Raw genomic sequence first — 26,279 nt, forward strand, 5'->3', positions numbered from 1 at the left:
CCGACAGCATCGAAGGTTTGCATAAAGTACGCGTCACGAGCCACAACTGCGTTGACAATGCGCAAGAACACATTCCTCCGCATCCGGAACCGGCGACGGAACATCTGATCACTCCATCGAGGATCTGCAGAGAAATAATCCATGAAAAGCCGCAAACCAGCTTGTTCACGGTCTTGGTGGATATACATCCGAGTACGCGGTACCCGGTCGTGTTGCTCGTTCCACGCTTGGATAGCAGCTTGATAGCGTTCCACCTCGTTGTTGATTTCTTCTTGGATTGCGGGCATCGCCGTCTCTAACATTCGAGCCATTTGAGCTTCGATTGCTCGTTGGCCTTCACGCCGAGGATTCATATTTCGAATTTTATGGTGAGTGAGAGGGAATGAGGTTGAAGTGATTTGAAAATGGATGGAAGAGTGATATTTATATATTAATTTTCGAATTTAAAAATTAAAAAAAAAAAAAAAAAAAAATCGGAGGGGACTTGCGGCCCGGCCCGAACGCAAATAACGCCGGGACGGGCCGCAACCGATGCGGCCCGGGCACGCATATCGCCGGCCTGGACGTGACGGAGGGAGAGGCCCCGGGACGCAACTGCGTCCTCGGGACCGGCCTGGGCCGAGCCGCATCGTCGTCCAACGCTAAACACGGGCCGGGACTCGCAAGTTGCGGCCCGCCCCAGTAGCGTTATTCATGCTCTTATTCCCTCTATCCCGGATAATTCGTCCCACTTTTATTGTGCATGGATTTTAAGAAGAGTGAACTACAAAAATAGTCCCTGGACAATGCGCTTATCTCGCAATTGAACCCTGAACTTTAAAAATATCCTCAGACAATCCTGAACTAAGCGTTTATTTCAAAATTGGTTCTTTTTCACTGTTTCGTGACGAAAATACCCTTTTAAGGGGTTTTGGGGGTTTGGATAATTTGGTCTTTTTACATTTTAAATCTGATATTATTTCAGTGATGTACTATATCTGATATTATTTCAAAATTATCATTCGTCTTCCCTTTTGTCATCCTTCACTTTGTTTCTTTATTTCAATATTATATTTAATTTTATAAAATTAAATTTTAAATTTCAATTTTTAAATATCAAAATATTTTTTTAATTTAAAACTATTAATTCATGGACGCTATAAATATTAAAACTATTAATTTTTGTTATTTAATATAATATTTAGCTGAATTGAAGAAGTACAGATGATGGAAAAATAAGAGCTATTCTATTTAGCCTTCGTTCGGTTGTTATAATTGCTTGTGATTAAAAATTATGAAGTTGACCAAAAATTTGATACTACTAAAAATTTGATATAGGAGAATTTTTTGTTGAAATTTTCTAGTTAATTTTGATTGTTTTCAAATTAATAAATAAAATTTATATTAGTCTTACATTAGATGCATATTTATCTCAGAATAAATCGTGTTATATGATCTATTTATGATTAAAATTATTAAATATTGATTAAAACTAAGACGTCGTCGTACCTTATTGATTAAATGTTAGACACTTGATTAAAACTATTAATTTGTTATTTAATACTAGTAATTTTAATAATTAATAAAAATTTATTGATTTTTAAAATTAAAATTTAAAATAATTTTATAAAATTAAATATAATATTGAAATAAAAAAACAAAGTGAATGATGGAAAAAGGGATGAAGAATGATAATTTTGAAATAATATCAGATATAGTACATCACTGAAATAATATTAGATTTAAAGTGTAAAAAGACCAAATTGCCCAAACCCCCAAAAACCCCCCTAAAAGGGTATTTTCGTCACGAAACAGTTAAAAAAGACCAATTTTGAAATAAACGCTTAGTCAAGGGTTGTCTGGGGATATTTTTAAAGTCCAGGGTTCAATTGCGAGATAATCGCATAGTCCAGGGACTATTTTTGTAGTTCACTCTTTTAAGAAATGTAATAAAAAGCAAGTTGAAAAAGTTAGTGGGATGTGGGTCTACTTTAATATATTAGTTTTTTAATGTTTTTTAATAAAATGTGAGTTGGAATAAGTTAGTGGAATATGAGATCCACTACCAAAAATGAAAAAAGTGAAATGGGACAAATTATGTAAGACGAACCGAAATAGAAAATCAGGACGAATTATCCGTGACAGGGAGTATAATTTACTCCCTCCGTCCCACATTTAGTTATGACACGGATTTTAAGGAATTGGTGGAGTGTGTAATTAATGAAGTAAGAGGTGAAGTGTGTAATAAATGAAGTGAGATGGTGAAGTGAGATGGTGGAATGTGTAATAAATGAAGTGAGATGATGGAGTGTGTAACAAATGAAGTGAGATGGTCCAGTGTGTAATAAATGACGTGAGATGTTGGAGTGTGTAATAAATGAAGTGATTTGGTTGAAGGCGTGTCCCTTTTGACTTTTTGGTTTTTTTTTTATTTTTATTTTGATTTATTTTAATGTAGATAATGACATTTAAGTGTAATTTTAGTGAATAATGGGGTAAAATTTTATGTCCAACTATAAAAAATTCTAAATGTGACTTTAAATGTGGGACGGACTTTAAATGTAACTATAAAACTAAGACAGGGGGAGAGGGAGTATATGATTGCCATAAATTTAACAAACAAAAGTATTTATTTTTGCCCATTTTGGATCAAATATGAATTTTATAGTCGTAGTATATTAATCCACAAACTCGAAGGATTTTAATTTATACTGCATGCAATTATAACATTTCAGGCTTCCAATTATTTCAAGACTATTTAAAACATTTCAGATTATTATCAAGAAAAATAGTGCTACTGCTTATTTTAATTAGGAGTACTACAGATAACATTACAGATGAAGAGCCGAAGCATGAATATAGAGATTTTTCACCACAATGTTTCATAAGAAACAATTTCCTTCTTCAGTTTTACTTAAATATGATTATAGTAAATGTTAATAAGAAGACTATATGAAGAGTCCAAGTCCAAGATATTAATATGAAGATTGAATGGTAGTTCTCACCCAATCATAACTAGCATTCATTGCAATGTTTATTACAGTAAAAAGGAAAATTTATAACAGTACTCAATAAAATCGCGTCAACTTATTGCAATGAATCATTGAAAATCTAGCACCAACAATGAAAATCAGTTGATTTAATCTAACAATTAAAATGCTATTAACAAATAAACTGTTAAAAAGAAAGAAAATTGCAACTAATCCAATAATGCAGTCTGAACTTTTACAACGAAACAATCTAGGGATCTAGGACGGAAAGAGGGTGAAAGAGAGTACAATCCAGCAACAAATCTACAATAAATTTACAAGACAGAATTCAAAGACAAAAAGTTTATCAAAATCCAGCATATATAACAGAAACAAATCTTTGAACACTGAATCCAGCTGCACTTGATAAATAGCTAGGCACAAAACTACAACAAACAACCAGAAATGTTATTTTGACTTTCACCTGCAACCAAAAATAGCAATCCAAAAAATCAGTGAGTAGATTTTCATAGATTCCATGCAAGAGAATCTAACAGCAAATTAAGCACCAAATCTAAAAATAAAAAGCCTTCACTTTGACAGAATATATCTAAATAAAGAGCACAAATATGTAGAGCTCCCTTCAATCCAAACAAGGCTCAAACTTGGGTAACATAAGCTCCTGACATATGCAAATCCACAGACCAATCCATTTTTCTATTGGATAGGGCTGAGGAATCCATAAATCAGCAGCTTGTTCTTCCCAGCAAGATCCTTTTATTGGACTTAAAGGAGCTCCACTGATATATAACCTCAAAATCCAACCCTAGATCTATGTTGAAGAAACCCTACATCTTGGTTTCTGATGCAAAACCTAGATTTGAGGGGAGAAAAGAGAATCTAGTTTAGAAGAAGCCCTAGTGAGAAGGGGTGGAGATGGATGGGTGAGTGGGGTTGGAAAGGTCAATATATAATGGGATGGAATATGGAGGGATGAGAGTTGATTGAGAAAATGGGAAAGAGGTGGGGTAGGTGGGTACTGTTGTATTTCAGACAGTAGGGCAGTACTGCAAAGGCTGTAGTGAAACGTCTTGGGGTTAATTGATTAGATTCCATTGAAAATCACATGCGCTTGTCTTTTAAAACGGTAATGTCGATGCTGCATTCTCCTCTACCGTTGGATCTTTGACACGTGTACTAACACGCATTTTCAGAAAATGACTTTATTGGAACACAGCTAATTACTCACTCCACATTTATGTTCCCTACGTTGACTCAAATGTAAATTTACAAAAATTAAGAAAAATAAAAATAATTAATCCCTCCTCCATCCCATCATAATTGTCCATTTTACTGTGGACATGAATTTAAAAAAAAAAAAAAAAAAAGTTCGTAAAATATGAAACTCACCTGTCTCCAAAAAATATACACTTTGTATTTTGCACATATTTTAATGCAAAATTGATAAAGTAAGAGAGAAATAGAAAAAAAATAATTAAAGTATTGTTAGTGGAAAATGGATCCTATCTTATTAAAAAGAAAAAAAACTTCAAAATTAGAAAATGCATATTCTTGTAGGACGGATTAAAAAGGAAAGAGTACATATTCTAATAGGACGGAGCGCTATTAGTTTTAATAAAAATATGAGTGAAATGAGTTAATAAAATATGAAATCTGCTTAATATTTATGATAAAAGATAAGTGTGATAATTATCATGGAACTGATTGAAATAGAAAAGAGTAACAATATGACTATTATTTCGTGGACTAGGGAGTAAAATTTTGGTGTCTTCCGTATATGAGAAATAGTCATATTCATTTTTCATTTTGACAACAATAATATTTTAATTATAATTTCATTAATTTTATATTAAAATTTATACGAAATTTATGGATTAAAATAGTAATACAAGATAATATATTGTTATCTTCATCTCATTCAAAATATCACATTTTTTTTTAAATAATCCATACAAAATACACATTTAAAAAAATAAGAGTATCACTGTACAAATTCTCATACTAAAGGTTCACCATAATATTATAAAGTAAAAGTTAAATATAATAATCTTGTAAGACTAAAATCACTTTATATATAAACTATCAACATGAATTACGTATTGAGCATGTATAATTTTGTTGGGAAAACATCTATGTATATATATATTCAGAAATTTATTGTTTCTTGTGCAATTTGAATCTAAAATCACAAATTTGGTATAGACCTGTTAATACTAGTAAATATTTAATGATAAGATAGAACCGTCTTGAATTATTTTTGGCAATTCATTATATCACTCAAAATAAATGCCTAAGTAAGTAAGCTCATTGAATCCGCCCAATTTAATTTGACAGATGACTTATTGTTTCTTGTGTCCCTCTACAAACTTTCTAAATAAATTCATGATTGGTTTAATTTGGAGTTGGGCTTATTTTTTTGAGAAAATAGAGAAGATAGTAAAAAATGAGATGGATAAAAAAAGAACAATATTCTCAATCAATTTCTTACCTTCAATAAGTAAATAGATCAAAAGCAAGGCCTGGATAAATAAAAAAGGATTTAGTATCTCTTCAAACAATACAAAATGAGATGTCATATTCTTAAAGAAAGTCCAACACAAAATTAAGATTATATCCAAAAAGATCATCTAAATTTAAGAATTGGTCTATGCATACGCATACAAATTAAAGGAGTAAAACATTCAAACAATCTGCAGAAGATTATCACGACATAAATCCATGAATGAGCATTTTCCACGCAGCAATCGTAGCAAAAATGCATGTGGTCTGTCGATTAGAAACCAGTTTGTCGTTTTAATCGTACAAGTCTCTTGATCCTGTCTTTGTCTGTGTTCTCCATCAGACCCTTTCGGAAGAAAGAAAGTATGTTAGTTGTAACATTCTTGAACTATCCACTATGTGAAAGTTTATAAAAGGGTATGATCGCCTCACCTTCCAGACAATCTCGTCCGGGCACAGACATATTTTGCCATATTTGTCGAGGAAAGGGCATTCGGTTGGAGGTTCCTCACATACATCCTTCATGGTTGAGGTTATGACACTAGAAGAGGAAATATACGATCTCAAAATAGAACATTCGTTGTATACAACATTGCCCAGCTGAATGAACTACTTACAGCCAAGTTCATCGTATTCATCCTTGCCAACAACGAATATACTGACATCTCCAAGCACTGTGCATACAATATACACCGACATGTATAACAGAACACTCACACCTGCATAATTTAGAACAACCAGAGATGATATAAATGACAAAATAGTTGTAATATATTCTTAATTGCACGTTGTCTCTAAATTAAATTACAAAAGCAACCAACGGGCACTAAACAGATACTTGATCAGCTGAGGGATCTAGGCCCAACCGTTCTTTAAGTCATATAAGATCAAATCCAAGATTAGTTCAAATCAATGATCATAGCTACAGCCTACAAAAGTAACTTGATTATAAATTTGGGTTCATATCTAAGCCAACTCGCATGTCAAAAAATCAATAGAATTTTTTAGCATTTGACAGTTTAGTTCTGATGTAATACTAGCTCCTAGCAGATGCAAGACTGTAATTAGCAACAAGGAGCTCCTCTAAAGATTATCTGCTCGATCTCTGCTGTAACACCGTTAGGATTAGGGATTAGAGTATTAATAAAGGAAAAAATATGACGTCATATATATAAATATGAAAATCTGCAGTTAGTCAACAGTGACAGTGGAGCTCAAGGCCGGTCTCTCAGCTATCGTCACGGGCGGCGGCGCCGGAATTGGCCGAGCACTGACGTAAAGGAATTTTCATCACAATAATTGATTTTTCGCAAGAGAAAGGGATAGAGGCTGCATCACTGGCTGAGGAACAAGTCCGGAAGTTTCACGCCGACCTGAAATTCCCGGCGGTTCTGTTCTTCAGATGCGACGTCTCCAACTCAAGTAAGTGAGGTGTTTTTGAAAATAATGCAGTTGATTTTGTGGCAGATGAACTTGCGGCTGCTTTCCGTAAGCATGTGGAGACTTATGGAGGATTAGATCTCTGTATCAACTGTGCTGGAATCGCGAATCCGCTCTCTTTCTATGAGGATCAGACTGACGGCTTTAAATCTTGGAGGCGTGTTGTTGACATCAATTTTGTTGCACAAGCTGTTAAGATGAATTGGTGTTTTCACAAGTTAGTTACTGCTTGCTGTCATGATATAAAGTTGTTCTTCATTCTACTATAGTCTATAAGTTTTGGTGGCATTTTTGTTTTGGTTTGTATGCTGCCATTTCGAGTGCACAGATTCGGGCAATGAAAGATGTTAAGAAACCCGGTGTGATCATTAATGTTGGATCTGCTTCGGGTTTATACCCAATGTATGCTCACCCTATTTACTCTGGCACGAAAGCTTTGTTGCTCTTTCTCTTCTGTTGTGTGTACTTCAGTTTTTTTGTTTCTATTCTTGATATGTGCCTTTCTTTTGTGTGTTTGTAAGGTTTATCATTAGTATAGTCAATTAGTCACAAAACAATTTGCAGGGGGAGTAGTTCTATTCACCAGATCACTTGCTCTTTACAAGCGTCAAGGAATCCGTGTTAATGTCATTTGCCCTGAGGTGAGCCATTTTTATTGATTAGTTTGCTCTTCAAGGAAAATATGCTTCCTAGTTTCCCAGCAAAATTATTCAGAATGATTAGTAAACTCATGTCTACAAAGCATAATTTAGCAATGAAATTCATTGCAAAAGACAGCTTACATAGCTATGATGGTTGTAATTTTATAGCTTCCAACTCTTACTCTCTGCAGTATGTTCAAACCGAGTTGACTGCTAAGATGGACACTAAGTACATTGATACGTTTGGCGGCTTTATGAGTACGGAGATGGTTGTGAAAGGTGAATTTTACCCCTTCTAATATTTTATCTGCGTGTCAGTATTGACATGATATCTCACTAAGTACATTGATACGTTTGGGGTTCATTCTTTTCTGCTCTTGAAAAACTGAAAATATTTCAGATTGCACCACATGATTTTCTTGCTGTTCCATATAGCAGGAATACATGTTTCTAGATCTCTTATAATTGTTTTCAGCCATGAGAAATAAACTATTTGCAGAATCAGAACATTATTTTTCTAAGCTCTTAATTCTCTAAGGCTGATAGAGAATATTTATGCCCTTAATACGATGAACTAACTTATGTAGGAGCATTCGACCTTATTAGCGATGAAAGTAAAGCTGGGGCTTGCTTGTGGATATCCAATAAAAGGGGCTTTGAGTACTGGCCAACTCCCGCAGAAGAAGAGAAATACCGAGTTCGTCCCAAGGCTTCTAGGAAAAAGTCTGCAGATGTTTTGCAAGTGAATGTTCAAATCCCTCGAAGTTTTGATAAGATGTAGGTACATGTATCTAGGACACCTCTTATTCTCAGGCCACCTATGTCCTTACATTAACTAATCATTATTTCAATGTCCTTTAGAGTTGTTCACACTCTCAATCACAATTTCCAAAGTGCAACAAGAGTAGTGCGGGCACCCTTGAGATTGCCACTTAAACCGGATCATGTTCTTATGAAGATCATATATGCTGGGGTCAATGCTAGTGATGTACGTTCATTTCTTTCAAGATTAACGATAATTGTTTTTTAAAATATTAATGATAACTGGTATTTATTGTATTTTGGATTTTAATTGGGAGACAGAGAGTAAATTAACTACAAGTATTTTATTTTGTTTGGGAATATCAATTTCAACAGGTGAATTTTAGCTCTGGAAGATACTTTAATGGGAGTAGTAAAGACACTGCTTCCTTGCTTCCCTTTGATGCTGGCTTTGAGGTTAGGGAAACCCCCCGTCTGCGTTCTTTTATGGTTATATACTAACATACCCATATAAATGCATGTATATATACTGGTACACATACATACATACATTGTGTATATATGTATAGTACTCCACATAATTAGTTTGGAAGCTTAAGGGAGATGACTATCTGGAAATCGAAGTAATTCGTCTTGCCACTTTTACTCTTCATTTAAATTTTGACATTGTTCAACTTCACCACAATACCTGTACATCTGCATGAGTACCATAAATTTAGCATGAGGAAGTCATGAAAAATGCCAACTCTTACCGGCAGGCTGTGGGTATAATTGCTGCTATAGGGGATTCAGTCAAGCACTTAAAGGTTGGGACTCCAGCTGCAATTATGACATTTGGCAGTTATGCTGAATTCACAGCGGTAATACATTTGTTTAGTTTTGACATACTTAAGTATATTTCTCCCTTCTCATATTGATTTTCTTTCTGTGTTTGTATAATAACTAAAAGCATAGATTTTCCCTGTAATTTAGGCTCCTTCAAAGAACATCCTTCCTGTGGCAAGACCAGATCCAGAAGTTGTTGCTATGCTCACATCTGGGCTAACAGCCTCAATAGCTTTAGAAAAGGTGACTCTTCATTCTTGATTTTTCTTTTCTGTCCCTTTTAAGTTAGTGAGTTGCTTGAATATGATTTGGAAGATTAGTTCCTTCTGTTTTACAGGCTTCAGTATATAAGTTAATTGCACCTATAAATTGATGAGTCTTTAATTTCTCCTTGCTCTTCACGCTGTAGGCAGCTCAAATGGACTCGAGGAAAACAGTTCTGATCACTGCTGCTGCAGGAGGAACTGGGCAGTTTGCAGTCCAGGTATATTTTAGTGATGCAAATTCTGGCAAGAAATTGGTATGTATACATGATGCTCTATCTTTGCATCAAAGAATAATCACTTGTGATCTGTCTTTCTTTGCAAATTTTCCTTATGGATCAAATTTTTGTCCGAGACTCGTGATACCAAGATTTTAAAAATACATCGAGCTTTTGCGGCCAAATTGAAGCTAGAGCTTATTCTTATCAGGATGCCGACTCTGTTGAAACTACAAAGGCTGTAATTTTTGTGATCCATCACATTTTTCCTTCCCAGCTACTTCTCCAGAAACAAATGCGTCCACTTTTTCTTATATATATAAACATCAGGAGCCATCTAAACATCGCAACATTAAGCAATGGCTCCAATGATTCTCTTAGGGCCTTATATAATACCCTTTTTTATTGATTTCTTATTCTCTCATGAAAGGTGGTTACTATTACTATTTTATTGTAAGTAAGTAAATAAATAGAAGAGTGTCATGGTGCAGCTGGCAAAATTAGCCGGAAATAAGGTTATTGCAACTTGTGGAGGAAAAGACAAGGCCAGGCTTTTGAAGGATTTGGGAGTGGATAGAGTAATCGACTACAAAGCTGAGAATATCAAGACCGTAAGTTACTACAAAACTGTTTTTCTCTCTTAATTAATTGAGTATAATGCAGTATCTAAGACATAGAAACTGGAAGCGGTTGAGGATGTGGACAGGCATCTGGGATTTGCATACTTCCCTCATTTTCAGTTGAAAAATATTTGCCATTTTACTATTTAAAGATTATACTCCATTAGAGATAATTTAGAGAACCAGGTTGCCTGCAGAAAATCCAAATATTTGTAATGCTTTGTTTCTTGGTCAGGTTTTGAAAGATGAATTCCCTAAAGGTGTTGATATAATATATGAGTCTGTTGGTGGTGAAATGTTTGATCTATGCTTAATTGCTTTGGCAACCTATGGTCGTCTTATTGTGATTGGGATGATATCTCAGGTTAGTAAGTACTTTCAATCAAAAGCATAAAACTTCTTGTAAAAAGACTGGTTTGCTTACAAGTGTTGTCAATTTCATGTTTGTTTCTAATCCATTGCAATCATAAAACTTATATGATTAGTATCAAGGGGAAGATGGGTGGAAGCCACAAAATTATACTGGATTGTGTGAAAAGATTTTAGCTAAAAGCCAGACTGTGGTAAGTACTATGCATTTTCATGTTGGATAGATTCTTACCCTCTTGAATGTGCTATAATGGTGACTCCGAAATGTCCAGACTGGTTTTTTTCTAGTGCAATATGCACACTTCTGGCAAGAACATCTAGATAAGCTAATGGATCTCTACACCTCCAGGAAGCTGAAGGTAATTAATATTCCTCGTACTCTTGTTAACGTGTGCTTGATTAAGCACATTAATCCGTAACCTCTTCTCATCTATGCTTTATCAGGTCATTGTCGACCCCAAGACATTCTTGGGTGTTCATTCCGTTGCTGATGCAGTTAACTATCTTCATTCTGGTCAGAGTGTCGGCAAGGTAAATTCGAAACCATTTCCGGGGTTCTTCACAAACTACCAGATTGATTACTGAAGGTTTCTAACTATCGCAGGTCGTTGTATGCATGGATCCAATGTACAATAATCGCCTTGCAAAATTATGATAAGCATACATTCCTGCAGTTCATTTGCAAGGATCAATAATAGCAAAGCATTTAATCGTGTATAAACAGGTGCATCACTACATTTAAATTTGAAATTGGAAATCATGCCATTTGAAGGCATTGGATAATTGGATGTATTAAAAGGTCGTGATGTCATTATTTGAATTTAAAATTGACTTACTATGTACAAATATTATGCTGATAAAACAGTGAACAGATTACCTAATCTTCAATTGAACTAGAGACAATATATAAGACAATTCCAAATACTCACTTCGGTCCCATAAAAATATATGTATTTTTCATTTTCGTTTGTCAAACAAAAAAAATGTGCATTCCATAATTAAAAGGTTGTCCCAATTTATCACTTCTATACATTAACTTATTTACAACTTATACCACCATTATTTATGGGAGGGAGGGAGTAATATTTATGCTGATAAATACTACTGCAGGGGGGTGTTATATTGCTAACTCATAACTTAATTGCTAACTACAACTAAATAATAGCCATTAGATATTCAAATTAAGAGCTTAGATCATTAATCTCTAAATGTCAATACGATCAACAAAAACGAAAATAAGGCCATAGGATTCATTCCAAAAAATATCAATAGGGGTCAATTAACTACATGTTTAGTTATAACTTACTTTTAAAAGAAATCCCAAAATTTTAAATTCATATAGCATATATCAAATTAAAGATAATTTCATAAGGATTCCAACGATATCATACATGCATATGTTCCGACGTCAAAATTTGAAAAAAAATTAAAATTTTTTAATTTTTTCGTACAAGCAGAAATGTCAAAATACTATATAAAATATGTCAATATAATACATGTAGAATGTCAATATAAGCAATGAGTGAACATTCTTAAAGCATTGTGTTGACATTCTCAAAGTATTGTGTTTATATTTTCGGAACACTATATTGACATTTTCATCCAAAACCCTAATTTGAAGTTTTTTTTAAACTTTTTTGATTTATTTAATAAAAATGAAAATTACACGTGACAATTTGTAGACCACACATTTTCTAAAATCCTATGGCCTTAAATTAGTTGTAGTTAGCAATTAAATGATAAGTTAGCAATTGATCACTCCCCTACTGCTGCATCTATTATCCTTTATTTGACAATTTGCTTAGCTATGTGACAGATAAATTGATCTTTGGATCGAAGGATTCCCACTTTTCACTCACTTTAACTTTGAATGAGCAAACCCTTGTGGGACACAAGACGAAAATTAAGCACGTGCATGTTGTACGGTCGAAAGATGAAAATTGAGCAGACTATCCTGTGATGAAGGGGGTAGTTGTTTCTCAATACAACATGACGCGGAATGCTCAACGAAAAGCCTAGCACAAAATCACCATGAGCTAAACATTGGAACCCTAGCACATATGACCAACAATAACAAAGATAGTGACGCCTAAAACAAAACTATAGGATCAAACGCTAACAATTCCACGATAACATACCTCGCGATATCCTTCTTCAGACTAATGATCACCATCGACTTAGTTTTTCCGGTTAAATGTATTGTAGAAAACAAAAGGTACACGCAATTAAACGAAATTTTAGAATTCAATAGTACATTACTGGAATCAGATACTGCGGAGATTAATCTGGAGATAACAGAATAAGCAAGATCTTGGCACGAGAATCACACGGATTGTGAGCTGCTTCGTTCCATCCTTTCTGCTGGCGTAGACGAATTACGAAGCTCAACTTGAAGCGGTTAGTCCGCGTCGATGACTAAACATCATCTTGGGACGCGGAGTAGGTGAAAGATTATTTCTAATAAAGGAAATTTTACCTTTTCCACTTAGAGTTGGTGTCAGGACCCCTACCATGGGCCACAAAACGGACAAGAGGAAGGCGAAGGAGCAAGCTTTGACAACGTCGAGCCGGGCACCGGCCACGGAAGACCTCAGTTTACAAAATTATAGCGGAAATAGCGATTGAAATTTTGTGCTCGGATTATCCAACTATTCTATTTTTTTTTGCTAACCAGTAGTAGTAAACAAGATGTACGATGTGATTAATACTTGAAGTAGATTCGTACAAACATGTCATTATTGTGTTGAAATTACTATGCAATATATGGATTATTACTTAGGATAAAACCAGCTAGACAATCTACTACGAGTCTATGTCTTCTAATTAAATGCTTTTCTTTAGTTGATTTGGCATGTCTGTCTATTTGTGGAGGTGTGCAAAGTCGAAATCAGTAAATTAAATAATTGTATCACAACTTATTAATTATTAGTACTATTAAGAAACATGTATCAATAATATAAGTATGGTGACGCTATTTTATAATGCCTTTTATGTTATAATCTGTTTGAATAAAATTGCAACGTAACATTATTAAATTATATCGGTTAGAATGTTAAATAGGAATAATTATTAATCTTAACTTTTATTTGTCAATTAGGAGTAGTTATTAATTCTTAATTTATTTGAAATGTGGTTCTCGTTTATCACACCTATAGACATCTAATATCACGTTTAATTATAGTTAATAATTAAACAACATAAAAAATAATTAAAATGGAGTATCTCACATTTCTACTTTTTGTCATATAAATTAAAGATACGTCAAAAATCATTACTATATTATTTTAAAAGTATTTGGCGACAATTTATTTGTTAAAATGCCAATAACTTTTGTATTTAATTATAGTAATAATTGAGTGTTGTTCGAGACACAAAAATATTCGACCAAATTTCATGCAAAATGCCTAATCCCCTCTACATTTCATTAGTGCTCAACTACCCTGATTTTTCCATAATGAATTAATTGAATCCATATACTCCATAAAACAAGCATAAATTAATTGGAACTCAATAAATCAGCATATACAAATCCAAATAATTAATTTCAAAATATATCCGACCAAAGTCATGACATTACTACCTATTTATGGCACCAGCCTTAAATTAATTTGTTGAGATATGATCTTTTTAACACTCATTGATACAGATCTACAAATCTATATGATAATGGCGACACACCACCTAATACTTTTGGTGAAAAGTATTTAATTCTTATCTTGTGTGGTACTGAATTAAATGAACATTCCAATAATTTTCAACTATGAAAGCAAATTAATACACCTACATGCAGTATACATAATAGTATATAGTAAATTTTGATTACCTATAAATTCTCAGTTTCTTGAATATTGCATTAATATGAAATTCATCTACTCTCACTGCCCCCTCAACTGTGGTCATGGTAGATGCCCTATTTATTACATGTACTATTATTTTCTCCAATTATGTCTTACCATAGATGGTGAAATATTATTTCACTCACACCCACTACCATTTATTTTTATCGACTTATTATTTTTTCGTATGTATTTGGAAACAAATTCTCCATCATGATAAATTAAGCTCGTCATGTGAAATATATCTTGATACTGATGTTATGTTTTTTTAATACTCCATATCTTTTTTTGGATAAAATATAGGTGACATATATACTCTGCTATTTTGTATAGATTTTGAGCTCGAATTCCTAAGTAAGAATATGGATAGACTAAGACCAATGCTAACCCTATTAGCACAGTTGTATAAATACATAGCATAAATGGTAGTAACAAATTAAGATCTAACGTGATGTAATGAGGAAAATGATGCACTTGAATTCCACCAATTTTTATGTAATTCTCATACAATTATGTATGAAGTCTATTTTTACGTACTTTTTCCACTTATTAAAACAATAAAACTAAACTTAATATTGATAATCTGCAGTATCAAAATATGCATACATATTCCTGTAATATTTACAAGATCATTTTGCAGCATTGCTTGAACTAAGGGTGTCCACTATAGGCGAGCCGCGGCCGGGCCACGGGAGAGCCGCGAGCTGCGGCTCCCTATAGTGAGGGGGGTGGGCAGCCGCGGCGCGCGGGGGCGGTCGTGGGCGCGCCACGATCGTGGCCTGGCCGCGGCGCTTGGGCGCGAGCCGCGGCCCTCCTATAGCATTGGCCACGAGCCGTGACTCCCCTTTTCCGAATTTTTTTTTTTTTAAAATTTTTGAAATTTTTTCTATATATACCTAAAATTCATATCTTATTTTTACTCTACTCTCACACACAATTTACCCTATTCCCTTCAATTTGAATTTTTGTGAAATGCAAGGCGGAGACGATCCCGGTTATGGAGATTCGGGACAAGGGAGCTTTCCACCCCCCAACGCTGGAGATCGAGTCCCACCCCTCCTCCATCCTAGATGTGGAGTCCGCCATCGCCGGCGCCGTGGCTACAAACACCCCAAAACCGGGGTCAGTCCTCGGCCTATCAGCAGAGATATGCGGGTCGTACCCAACCGGGGACGGGCGACTATCGATCCAACATGGACGCGATTAACTTCCCGTCCCAATTTCAATCCTCCCCATTTCAGAGCAGTCAATCTCCGCTTGATGAATCTGATAGATTCACATGGGAACAATTGATGGGGTCGCCTGATACCCCGACGCCGACGCCCGGTCGTGTAGAGACGGGGAGAGGAGGCGGTGGAAGAAGCGGCGGTGGCGGCGGTAACGGCGGGGCGAAGGGCGGTGGCGGCGGCGGGCGTGGCGGAGGATCCGCGCGAGGTGGCGGCGACGGCGGGCAGGGCGGCGGCCGCGGTGGTTGCGGACAAGGCGATGGCGGCGGCGGGCAGGAAGGCGGCGGCGGTGGTCGACGAGGGTTTCTGTACACAGACGCCGAGTCCATTGCTATTGCTACGGCATGGGACGCGGTGACGCCAGATGCCATAGTTGGCACGGATCAGACCGACTTATGCTTCTGGCGGAAAGTCTCGAGGGTGTACAATGAATTCAAACCTGCCGGGGAGCGTCGACCGTACACCCGATCGATTCTGGAAGAAGTTCGGCAGATCACCACAGCTCTTCGGAAGTTCATTGGTATATACGAGAACCAACCGCGCACCGCTCGAGAGTGGCCGCATCGAAGCCGACATAAAATCCCTGTCGATGTAGTTGTTCAATGTGCAAGTAGGCAAGAAGTTTACCTACCGGCGGCAATTCCTGCTCTGCTGGACTCCCCAAAATTCGAGCCATCTCGCAAGAACGCTGTCTCGATTCTCGGGCCCAAGCCGTACAAGACGGGGCAGGGGCGACAACTGCAGCAGTAGCCGCGGCGGTTCAAGGACCTTCGACCTCAACGACGAGGTCATGGAGGAGCCCCCCCCCCCCTCACTATCCCGGCGTCCACGGCCCCTGGGTCAACAGTCCGCAATCCGAGCCGCTAGATCCACCTCCGCCGCTGCCTCCCAACACTCTGCTGCGGGCCTGTCTGCACCTGCCCTCGGATCGGCCCGAGTGGCGTTGCAAAACACCCTAGCAGTGCAGATGATAAAGGAACTCAAGGACACTCTGGCCTTGTATGAGAAGTCGACCGACCCGACTACCAAGATGATGTACTGCGACCTTATAGTGAGGCTGAGGTCGTTGTTGGGGTGGGAGGACACGGCGGCGGCGACGGGACCTCAGAGCGGTGGCGGTGGTGGTGACGGTGATGGCGTTGGCGGTGACGATGCAACGGGTGAAGATGAAGTGGCGGATTCTGATGATGAGACCGAGTAGTCGGCGATGGCGGTGTTTTTTTATGTTTTTGTTTGCGTGTTCCAAAACAATTTTCGTTGTATAATTTTACCCCGTTCTATAATACAACGAAGATTTGGTTTTCGATTTACTTTTCATTAAATTATGCATTTTATTTAATTATTGTAGTCTAACAATTTTTATTGTAGTATAATTAAAATATAAACAAAATGGAAAAAATATATTTTTTGGTGGCTTGGCCATGTCCACTATAGTGGGAAACATGAGCATTGGTGGCCTGACACGATTTTGTGGTCGGCCACACTTTGTGGCTTGGCTCGGCCAACTATAGTGGACACCCTAAGATCGATCACTATGATAATAAATTATCTCGCACATGTCCTATTATCAGTAACACTCTTATTATTATTATTATTATTATTTTTTTTTTTTTTTCTTCAAGATGACACAATCTACTTAACTCATTTCCTTAATTGAATAACACAACATGATCTTTACTTTATTTTTTCTCCGACTTTTATATCCACCTAATTTACATAACAAAATATTAATATAAAATCTCGTGTCAAATATAATATACTCCAACATTTTCAGGTTGAATCAAATCGGAAATAGTAGTAGAGTAGTACAAAATTGGTTATGGAAACAATTTCATGCAAATACCATTCCATGTGTCGCTCACTTACTGGTTTTGTTAATCTTCAAACTTAACGGCATCACCATGTGCCTGTCACCGTTAATACTAACAGACTCAGGACCACATGTTACGGTAATCTCCACCGTCCAATCAAATCACACCTTTATTTATATTCCGTTTTTGCCCCTACGAAAGAAATTGAGCTTTATTATGCCTTTGCAGATGCAGATGCAGATGCATGTATGTTGATCACAACTCACATTTCACAAACATATATATGCGCACACATTAGCAGAATTATAGCAGAATTATAGCAGAATACTAAAATGTATGTATAGACTATAGACTATAGAGGTGGAGTGAGATGGAGGAATTCCTGAAGAGATGCGAGAGCGTGAGAGTCAAGTGTAGAGTAGCGAAGGAGGAAGACATGCTGTTGAAGAGGAAGCTCCAAAATGACAGCTGCGAATCGGTGTCTCCGTCGTGTTGCTCTAACTCTAAGCATGAGGACTCAAGCGACGGCGTTGAGATGAGTCCGAGATCATCAGATCTGGAGGTGAGAATGAGTTACTTTGTAGAATTGTGTTGTTCGTTTACGGAAATATTTTTCTGATTCTGAGTTTAAATCCTCTCTAGAATGCTGGTTCTGAAATTTCCACTTCCACCGATCGTGTTTTAAGGTGAATGGTCGATATAATAGCAGCTATGCATTTCTGTTGAGTCTTCGTTATGAAATTTAATACTAGTATCTTGGATTTCAGTAGAGAGCATATTTTGTTGCAGCTACCGTCGCCCAACAAAGAATCATCGATGCCTTCGGCGGCGGAGCTGGAGAGGTTCTTCGCGGCGGCAGAAAAGTATGAGCAGAAACGATTCGCTCAAAAGTGCGTAATTAATACTCCATACAATCATTACATGTGTGGTGTGCGTACGATAAGCGAAATGCACACAGTCTGCTCATTTTAGCGCGGGCCAACTGATTATTCCCTCAAAGCAGAAATGATTTGATTGAATTGGGTTTGTATTATTTTCAGGTACAACTATGATATTGTAAAGGACGTTCCATTGGAAGGCAGGTATCATTGGGTTCGTTTACTTCCTTAAATGAAACCAGAAACAATGCATTTTTTTCAGATTTTTTCCAATGCTTTTATTTTTGTTGGTGGGTTAGATTCTTGATTTGATTGGCATTCAACATTTGATTTGAAGGATATGTATAGCAATTTCCCAGATTCATGTAAAGAAGCTAGAGTTCTTTTAATGCAAAATCAAGCTTTTCATTTCCCTTTTTTTTCAAATTTGGGACGCGCGATTTCTTTTGTCAGAGTTTGATGATATTGATGTGTATCAAATTGGTGTTGTTATCTTGCATTTGAGATTGAAAAGGGAGTTTCTGTTTGTGTATATTTTGGATGGTTTCTTGTTTGGTGTGTGAAGTTGCTTTGTATCCATTATTTGTCAATGTGGATCACCCACCCACATGTGTGTGTCTACACCTATACATACAGATACAGGTTGTTGGTGTATGTATAAAGTGGGCCATGTGAAATGGTTTTGGAGTTTGATTGAAAGGTTTGTCTTTTAGCATTTGGAGTGTGGGATAATGATGAATGGTAAAACTGAAATTGTATATTTCGAGATTGATCTGGTCCCCAAACCGGCGGGGGATGAGTTCGTTAAATCACTACACAAAGAATGATGAGGGCAAATATGAATGATACTACTGCAATCATAATAGATAATCAAACCTAAAGATGTATTGTGAAACTACACATTACAAAGGGTAACTATGGAAAAATGATTCTCATATGCATCCACTTAATTAAAATAATTATAGGTTGATGGACAATTTTTATTTTCGATTATCCTAAATGACCCGATTCCCTATATAACCTTGAGAATAATTTTTTTTTTTATCGTCAGGTAAATTTACAAAACTATTGAAGTAGCTAGGAGCTTCTGCTTCCATTTCCTGCCCTTGTAAGAAATAGTATACACTATCAAAAATAATTCAAATTTAGGAACCATTTCAGAAATCATCAAAAAGCATAATTGTGGGCTCTTCCTCAGCTTTTCTTATGAAGGTACATCAAAACATGAGGGCCTGCAATTAAAGAAAAAGTTGCATACTCTCTCAGTCTCTCTCTCTTTCTCTGGAGTTGTAATTAAAGAAATAGTTGCACATGTTTGAAAACTATCTCCCCTTATTCTCTCTGTGTGTAGCTCTCTGGCTGCATTATTTCCCTTGTTTCTATATTATTTTCAATGTGATCTTACTACTGTATTATACTACCACATACAACCTATATGCTATAATGTAAAATACTTTTAAATAATAAAATAAAGACAGATTTGAGCAGAGATACATATGAATTAGAATTACTACTATAAGAAAGCAATTTAGATTATTTCTTTATCAGTTTGTGCATTGAGCAAATATACATTTTTTATATTATCAAAAACATCTTATTTTCATAGAACGCATGCCGTTTTAGTCTACAACAATATGATATGAACTGAACTTTTGTATTTTTACTAAAAGTTTTCTTTTGACTGTACATTTGATTACTCATTTGTCATGTATTTTAGCATAAAATTCAAAGTCATAAGTGATCCTACTTTAATTTTGGATAAGAGAATAGTTTTCATAGTACAACACAGAAAATAGAAAACATTTCACCTATGTCGGAGTGTATACATACATACTTACATACACAGAAAATAGAAAATATTTCACCTCTTAATTAGTTTTGTGAGTATTTTATTTAATTAATCGACTAAATAATTGAATAAATTCATGGATTGGTCAGATTTTCTTGGGTTGTATTCCATGAGTATTCATTTCATCCTTCATCTATTAAGAATAGCTTTTTCCTCAAAATTTATTTCATTATATAGATCAAAATTCAAGTGAAAATATCACTCATGATTATGATAAGATTCTTTTCAGTTTCTTTTTATTTTTCTGGGAAAGGAAAAAGAGGAAGCATAAGAAAAAGTATGTAGTTAACTAGGCAACAATTGTAGATGTGTGCCGTGAAGGAATGGTCGGCACGTGCTTTGGATCTGATGCATTTCAATTTTATTCTTATTGAATTAAATAACAATAAGAATGAATGTGCAAAAAGAAGGTTGGTTGTGTTTCTTGATTTCAACTAAATACACACATTTTTTTTATTTGATCACTGATTATGATGATGTATGGGAGGGGATGTAATCAATTGCTAACTAATTACCAATCTCAAATTGAGACCAATTTTCAACCATTAGATTAGAAGATCTTGTGATTAATATAATGTCAAGTGTAATATATTTTATATTTAAATAATTATTAATTAAATTAAAAGGGTATTAATGTCAAATCCTACGTGTAGTAATTATAACTAACAACTTTCTCTTTCCTCAAAATCATCTCAAATCTTTAAATTTACGTAACTCTCTCAATTTAAATTATTTTTTCGCAAAAAATATATCAAATTAAAGATAATTTAATAAGGATTCCAACGAGATCTCAATTGCATATGTTCCGACGATGTTCGGGTGATGAAATTTGATAAATTATATTTCAATTTTCGTATACAATGTTGATAAGCAGCTATTTTCAACAAATACAACAAAAAATCTCAATATATTGTAGGCAAAATCTCAATATTATGCATGTCCAATCTCAATAAAAATGTGTTGATATTTTCTTGTCCTTGTGTTGATATTTGTAATACACAATGTTGATATAAAAAACACTCACGAAAATTATCATATGATAACATAATGACGATATTACCCTTTTGTTGATATTTTGTTTACTATTTTATTGAGATTTTGTGAGCTTTAATCTCATCTACTCATTTTAAAATTCAAGGGTGGAGATTTAGTTTTGATTTTGGATTAGGGTGTTAAAAGCATTCGAATAGAATCATGTATTATGTATGGGAGTATACAAAAATCACTTTCTTCTAATTCTAGATTCTAAAATCACTTTCTTCTAATTCTAGATTCTTGATTTTTGTGCCATTCACTATGAAAAATTATTAAGGGAACCGATTAATTCGCATTGTACTGTTAGTAGTAGGAGTGATAGTTTGGTTTTTCAATATAAAAAAGTGGGATTGGGTAATTGGACTGCAATTGTTTTTCTCCTTTATAATACGATCTGCAACCTCTTTTTATAGACTGCCATTGACTTTTCCTTGCTTTTTTCAATTATTTATTTTGATAAGCATGATGCAGTTACCATAATGAAGCCACGTTTAGTATTAGTGATAACTCATCTATGATGAAAATTCATTATTTGATCATGAATTTCCATCCCTAGATGAGTTATCACCCTATCAAAAATGCCAGTAATGTTAGAAATTTAGGCTTCCACATGATTAATTTAATGTGTATGGCTATTTTTCAGTTGCCCAAATTAAGTGATCCAATAAAGATTAAAGTTTGGACTAAAGTATATTTATTTGTTATGAAAATAAGTGTAGATACCATTTTGTGATTTTCTATTTGACGAGAGACCGAATAGAAAATAAAGGGATTTATATTTTATATAAATATAAATTAGGTTAATGGTCCCCATACGTCAAAAGAACATTCGATATCTCTGTATTCTCTCGGCAGACTATTGTGAAGAATGTCTCTGATCGTTTGGAAGATCCATAGCCGCTGCAAAGTAATTCTGCTGTTTAATTTTAGATGGATCAAGGTACACTTCCGGTCTACAGTTTCTGCTCCTTTTCCGTTGTTCTTGATTAATCATAGAGCGCTTCAAGTAATTGTTCATTCAATTATTCCAACAAGTAGTCTGAGAGTGCGAGTGATACATATTAGAAGTATTTCAGTTGCCAATTAAAATTAAAAGTCACTCACTCACAATAAAAGTACCACTAATAATATATGACTTCTTATAGAGTCGACCCCTAAATACTTAACATATTAATTGTATTATTATGAACAATAATTAAACAAATTATGAATGTTAAATAAATAAAACATAATGTTCTAAAATTCACATGATTGTCTCCAAAATTGCTATTTATATCTCCTCGTAAATGAAAAATAAGATTAGAATTCATTCATACCCTATCATTTGATTGCAATAAATCCTAATCATTAATTGTGATTATTGCAAGAAAATAAAGTTTTTCTTTTTATTGTTATGATAATATATGATTGTTAAAAATAAGAAATACTCCCTATGTTAATTTCCATTGATAATTTTTAGCTAGCCGAAGCCAGAACAGTTAAAGTTAAGGTTGAAAAGTTCTAGTGATAAATTTACAGGCTAATTAGGTTGCAGTTCAATAAAAGTAACTCGAAATCCGATAGACTAGCGAAATTGACAACCCCATATTTTTAATGTCCTAGTTTATTTATTTATTAGTCCCGAACATTAAAAGTAAGGTTTAAAACTTGTAAGTCGACAAATTTACAGCTTAATTAGCTCGCAATATGATAAACTAACCCGAAATCTTATAGACTAGGCAAGTTGACTGTCCTTGTTTATTTATTTATTTTCATTTTAAGTTATTTATCTTGGGCTCTCTGAAGCCCAATTATGTAGAACGGGCCCAATAGCATTTTGTACAAAGTGGATCACACTCGCAGCCGACGGAATATCCCTTCCGAGCTGTCAATATGCAATCCTACTCGGCGATTCACCACCATGAACTGAACAACACTAGCATTTCCATTCCTCTCTAATTTCCCCACTTTGAACAAATATTTTCCACAAATTGAAGGTTTAGTGAGGATGAGCAGCGGCGGGAAATTGTATTGGGCGCGGAATCGTGGAGAAGAATGCCAAGCAAAGGGGATAGTCGTGGTTTTTGCCTGGGTTTCGGTTGGCGATGTTCAATTGAAGGATTTCGTAGCTCACTGCTCCTCTCTCGGATGGAATTGTCTCGTTTCCCGCGCCGATTATCTTAACCCGTACGTTAATTCCCCCTTTTAGTCTTTTAAAAGAAAATTGATGTGTTATGCAGTTCGTTGAGTTGAATGTTAATTGGCTGAGGTGGAGCTGGAGCTTGTGTTGTTGTGCCAAGTGATAGCAAGTTGGAGGTGTAGCTCGGATACAACTGCGAAAGAAGTTGCTAGTTTTTTAATTTTATGACCAGATTGATTCTACTACCAAATTTATGTGATATATCCTCATGATTTATTAATATCATAGCAGTTCAGATTTGTGGCAGTGGGATGAATATCAGAATGAGATTTTAAGCAAACACAGGCAATGAATTTGCTGATATAGTAGATAGTTTCTCCATGTTTGTTTTATTTGATATGTGCCCGGTATTAGCCTTTGATACTGTCTGCTATATTTCTACAGGTTCATCCCAGAGAGAGCTACATCACTGGCGTTTTCTGTCCTTGCCGAGCTTGTTAAGGTTTGCATATTACCTACCATCTATGTTCTTCTTCACACAGATTGAGTTTTGGCAGTTTAAAAGGGAAAAAAAAAAAAAAAAAAAGGAAGCAAGGCTTGTGGTTCAAAGCATGCCCTTATTCTTACTGCCGTGTGTGGTATCTCAAATCTGTATTAACATGATTAGATGAAAAGAATTCGGATTGTGACTGTGGAAGTATGGCCGTGCTTATACATTTCATAATTAGTGTTCTTTTTAGTAGTAGGTACATTTGGGTATTATTGCCTCTCGCACTTTTGTTGCTCATTTGATGATTATTCTCTGTTTTGTACACATAGGAACTTAGGTGTGGAATATGCCCTGTTGTTCTTGCATCCTTCTCCGGTGGTTCAAAAGCTTGCTTTTATAAATTACTTCAGGTATTGGGATGGACTATTTGTTTAAAATTTAAATCACATGAAACACTGGGTAGACTTAGGCATCAGTATTACTTTATGCTTAGCATCCCTATAATCTATGATGTTTAGGATTGCCATGCATTTTCTTGATATAACAGATTCTCTCTTCTTTATGGTGCAGATTGTAGAAGGATGTTCTGATATGGAGCTCAGCCTGGTAATTTTTTAATTAATTTAATTGTTACTGGTTGATAAAAAAACATTATACTAGTGATTGTCTTTGTTGTTATGTTTAGGAGGATAGTAGAATTCTTGCAAACTGCATCTCAGGTCAGATCTATGATTCTGATCCTATTGAATTTACTAAGGACCTCGGTGCTCGATTTGCTTTGCACCACTCCATTCTCAGAATGCCTGGGTCGTCAAAACTAGTATCGTTAGTTGCAAAAGGTGTTACTTCAAGTTTGGATGCTTTATTTATTACCAGGTTTGGTTCCCAACGTGCAGAGTACTGGAAATCCCTGTATTCATCAGTTGTAAGTTTCAAAGTGCAGCTCTCCCAATTAAGTGATCTTCTATTTTGTTTGTCTTCTTTTTAATGTCTTAAAAATGTTTATTGACCCTTTAGTTCTTACTTTTTTATTCATGCAGGGACTGGGAGCCCCATTTCTCATTTTATTTTCAGAAAATGACGATGTGGCTCCATGTTCAACTGTGTGCGACTTTGCTCAGAATCTACAGGATTTAGGGGCTGATGTTAAACTTGTGAAGTGCGATACCTCCATCTGTACAGGCTAGTCTTAATCTTCCCTAAGGCTTAAACTTTCAATTCCCTTCCACGCCTCTTGTGCCGTTAGAAAATTGAAAACGTTAAGCTGCTAATTGGTTTTAGTTGTGTTCATATAAATTTGAGATGAATTAAGTTCATGTCCCTGATGCTAGATATTCATTTATGGGGCGTATTTATTCGAGTTATTCTCCTCATTTGTACAAGATATTCTGATAAGCCACTTAATGCAGTATTTGATATATCAATGATCCTTGGCTATAAGTATATACTCTTTCTCAAAACTTAACAATCTACTTAATTTGTTGAATGGAAACAGACATTGCTGGCTTCCCACTAATTGTAAACAATGTGGGGCTGTTCTCTTTAAATTTGTTATTGACTCCGTACTCATTATTTTTTGCCTCGTATCAGGTTCCTACAAGCATCCATCAGTACAATATACAGCTGCTGTAACTGAGTTTCTCGAGCATGCAGTTTCTATTTTCTCTGCGAAGCTTCAGAAACTCGGGGAGAGGTCTTATATGGATGATGAAGTTTCCTACTTGATATGTGACCTCCAGAACGCGGCAGTCGACTCAAATCAAAGTTTCAGAAGAGTTGCAGTTGGACCAAATGACCACTTCTTCCTGCCAAGTTCATCAGGTTATCAAAACAGCAGAGAATTTGGTTCTACAGCCAGAGATAGGTTACCTCATCGTTCAAGCCCCCCTTGTCTGAGTGCAAATAGTGTCCTTGGCCAAGCCCTTTTTGATGCATGTGTTCCAAAGAAGGTAGAAGGCTGGGATATCAAATTCACTGGCTCCTTAAACGGAGAGCCATTTGCTTCTGTTCGTAGGAGGTCACCAGTGCGTGGCATCAAGCATAGATCAAGGTTATGACGGATTGGAGTTGGGCAGTGCCAGTGACGGAGCTAGTGGGAGTTTCTAGTAAAGATTCTTGGAGTTGGGCAGTGCCAGCGATGGAGCTAGTGGGGGCGTGGCCAGTGCTGGACCATGGCGGAGTGAGGTGGTGTTGGGCGGAGAAGAAATGGAGCAAACATGGATTAAAAAATGAAGCAGTTTCAACCATTTTGGAGATGAATATGTGTTTTGTAGGTAATTGAGTGAGAGTTTTTATTAGTACTAATTCCTTATGTTGAATCCATTATGTAGTTTGAAAGGTCCCCAAATAAGACTGTTAGATTATAAATTATAGTAGAACAAATTATTACTAACTCAACCCATGAAACTAGAGTGGCTATGACTAAAGGG

The 26,279-nt window shown here is 35.6% G+C and overlaps 3 protein-coding genes and 2 long non-coding RNA genes across 10 annotated transcripts; 3 read left to right on the top strand and 2 right to left on the bottom strand.

Annotated features, from left to right (window-relative positions):
• Nucleotides 1–3,156: 3,156 nt before the first annotated feature.
• On the bottom strand, nucleotides 3,157–4,036 carry LOC125219969. Its single transcript, XR_007176271.1, has 2 exons — nucleotides 3,801–4,036; nucleotides 3,157–3,432 (listed from the first exon to the last, which is right to left on the bottom strand). It is a non-coding gene; the product is annotated as an uncharacterized LOC125219969 (long non-coding RNA).
• A 1,593-nt stretch (nucleotides 4,037–5,629) lies between these two features.
• On the bottom strand, nucleotides 5,630–6,152 carry LOC125219410. Its single transcript, XR_007176130.1, has 3 exons — nucleotides 6,086–6,152; nucleotides 5,901–6,009; nucleotides 5,630–5,814 (listed from the first exon to the last, which is right to left on the bottom strand). It is a non-coding gene; the product is annotated as an uncharacterized LOC125219410 (long non-coding RNA).
• A 748-nt stretch (nucleotides 6,153–6,900) lies between these two features.
• Nucleotides 6,901–11,444, top strand: LOC125219411 (prostaglandin reductase-3-like). 2 transcript variants are annotated; one of them, XM_048121382.1, is made up of 16 exons: nucleotides 6,901–7,125; nucleotides 7,237–7,310; nucleotides 7,473–7,549; nucleotides 7,741–7,828; nucleotides 8,137–8,326; nucleotides 8,411–8,537; nucleotides 8,687–8,767; nucleotides 9,070–9,171; nucleotides 9,284–9,379; nucleotides 9,546–9,620; nucleotides 10,109–10,228; nucleotides 10,473–10,601; nucleotides 10,723–10,800; nucleotides 10,879–10,965; nucleotides 11,051–11,137; nucleotides 11,211–11,444. In XM_048121382.1, the coding sequence occupies exons 2-16, from the start codon at nucleotides 7,280–7,282 to the stop codon at nucleotides 11,259–11,261; spliced, it is 1,419 nt and encodes a 472-aa protein (XP_047977339.1). In that variant the 5' UTR covers nucleotides 6,901–7,125; nucleotides 7,237–7,279; the 3' UTR covers nucleotides 11,262–11,444. The 2 variants fall into 2 exon arrangements, with proteins under 2 accessions (XP_047977339.1, XP_047977340.1); XM_048121383.1 differs by lacking the exon at nucleotides 7,237–7,310.
• A 6,263-nt stretch (nucleotides 11,445–17,707) lies between these two features.
• On the top strand, nucleotides 17,708–19,072 carry LOC125223865 (cyclin-dependent kinase inhibitor 6-like). Of its 4 annotated transcripts, none has more exons than XM_048127173.1 (4): nucleotides 17,709–18,041; nucleotides 18,122–18,165; nucleotides 18,250–18,369; nucleotides 18,520–19,072. In XM_048127173.1, exons 1-4 carry the CDS (start codon nucleotides 17,850–17,852, stop codon nucleotides 18,587–18,589), a joined length of 426 nt encoding a protein of 141 aa, XP_047983130.1. In that variant the 5' UTR covers nucleotides 17,709–17,849; the 3' UTR covers nucleotides 18,590–19,072. The 4 variants fall into 4 exon arrangements, with proteins under 4 accessions (XP_047983131.1, XP_047983130.1, XP_047983129.1 ...); XM_048127172.1 differs by having other exon boundaries at nucleotides 17,710–18,041; nucleotides 18,247–18,369; XM_048127175.1 differs by having other exon boundaries at nucleotides 17,710–18,041; nucleotides 18,269–18,369.
• A 4,031-nt stretch (nucleotides 19,073–23,103) lies between these two features.
• On the top strand, nucleotides 23,104–26,220 carry LOC125222103. Of its 2 annotated transcripts, XM_048124545.1 has the most exons (7): nucleotides 23,104–23,407; nucleotides 23,805–23,862; nucleotides 24,180–24,260; nucleotides 24,421–24,456; nucleotides 24,536–24,775; nucleotides 24,891–25,032; nucleotides 25,441–26,220. In XM_048124545.1, exons 1-7 carry the CDS (start codon nucleotides 23,229–23,231, stop codon nucleotides 25,905–25,907), a joined length of 1,203 nt encoding a protein of 400 aa, XP_047980502.1. In that variant the 5' UTR covers nucleotides 23,104–23,228; the 3' UTR covers nucleotides 25,908–26,220. The 2 variants fall into 2 exon arrangements, with proteins under 2 accessions (XP_047980502.1, XP_047980503.1); XM_048124546.1 differs by lacking the exon at nucleotides 24,180–24,260.
• The last annotated feature ends 59 nt before the right edge of the window (nucleotides 26,221–26,279 follow it).

The sequence above is a fragment of the Salvia hispanica genome, chromosome 4 (assembly GCF_023119035.1).
Source record: "Salvia hispanica cultivar TCC Black 2014 chromosome 4, UniMelb_Shisp_WGS_1.0, whole genome shotgun sequence".
NCBI lineage: Eukaryota > Viridiplantae > Streptophyta > Magnoliopsida > Lamiales > Lamiaceae > Salvia > Salvia hispanica.

Excerpts from the sequence above, each read along its gene's own strand:
- LOC125219411 (XM_048121382.1), top strand. The coding sequence starts at position 7,280 with ATGTTGGATCTGCTTCGGGTTTATACCCAAT. Across the intron at positions 7,550-7,740 it reads TTAATGTCATTTGCCCTGAG|TATGTTCAAACCGAGTTGAC; the intron begins GTGAGCCATTTT and ends TACTCTCTGCAG. Across the intron at positions 10,229-10,472 it reads AAGCTGAGAATATCAAGACC|GTTTTGAAAGATGAATTCCC; the intron begins GTAAGTTACTAC and ends TTTCTTGGTCAG.
- LOC125223865 (XM_048127172.1), top strand. The coding sequence starts at position 17,850 with ATGGAGGAATTCCTGAAGAGATGCGAGAGCGTGAGAGTCAAGTGTAGA. Across the intron at positions 18,166-18,246 it reads TCCACCGATCGTGTTTTAAG|TAGAGAGCATATTTTGTTGC; the intron begins GTGAATGGTCGA and ends CTTGGATTTCAG. Across the intron at positions 18,370-18,519 it reads CAGAAACGATTCGCTCAAAA|GTACAACTATGATATTGTAA; the intron begins GTGCGTAATTAA and ends TATTATTTTCAG.
- LOC125222103 (XM_048124545.1), top strand. The coding sequence starts at position 23,229 with ATGAGCAGCGGCGGGAAATTGTATTGGGCGCGGAATCGTGGAGAAGAA. Across the intron at positions 23,408-23,804 it reads CGCGCCGATTATCTTAACCC|GTTCATCCCAGAGAGAGCTA; the intron begins GTACGTTAATTC and ends ATATTTCTACAG. Across the intron at positions 24,261-24,420 it reads GCTTTTATAAATTACTTCAG|ATTGTAGAAGGATGTTCTGA; the intron begins GTATTGGGATGG and ends TTTATGGTGCAG.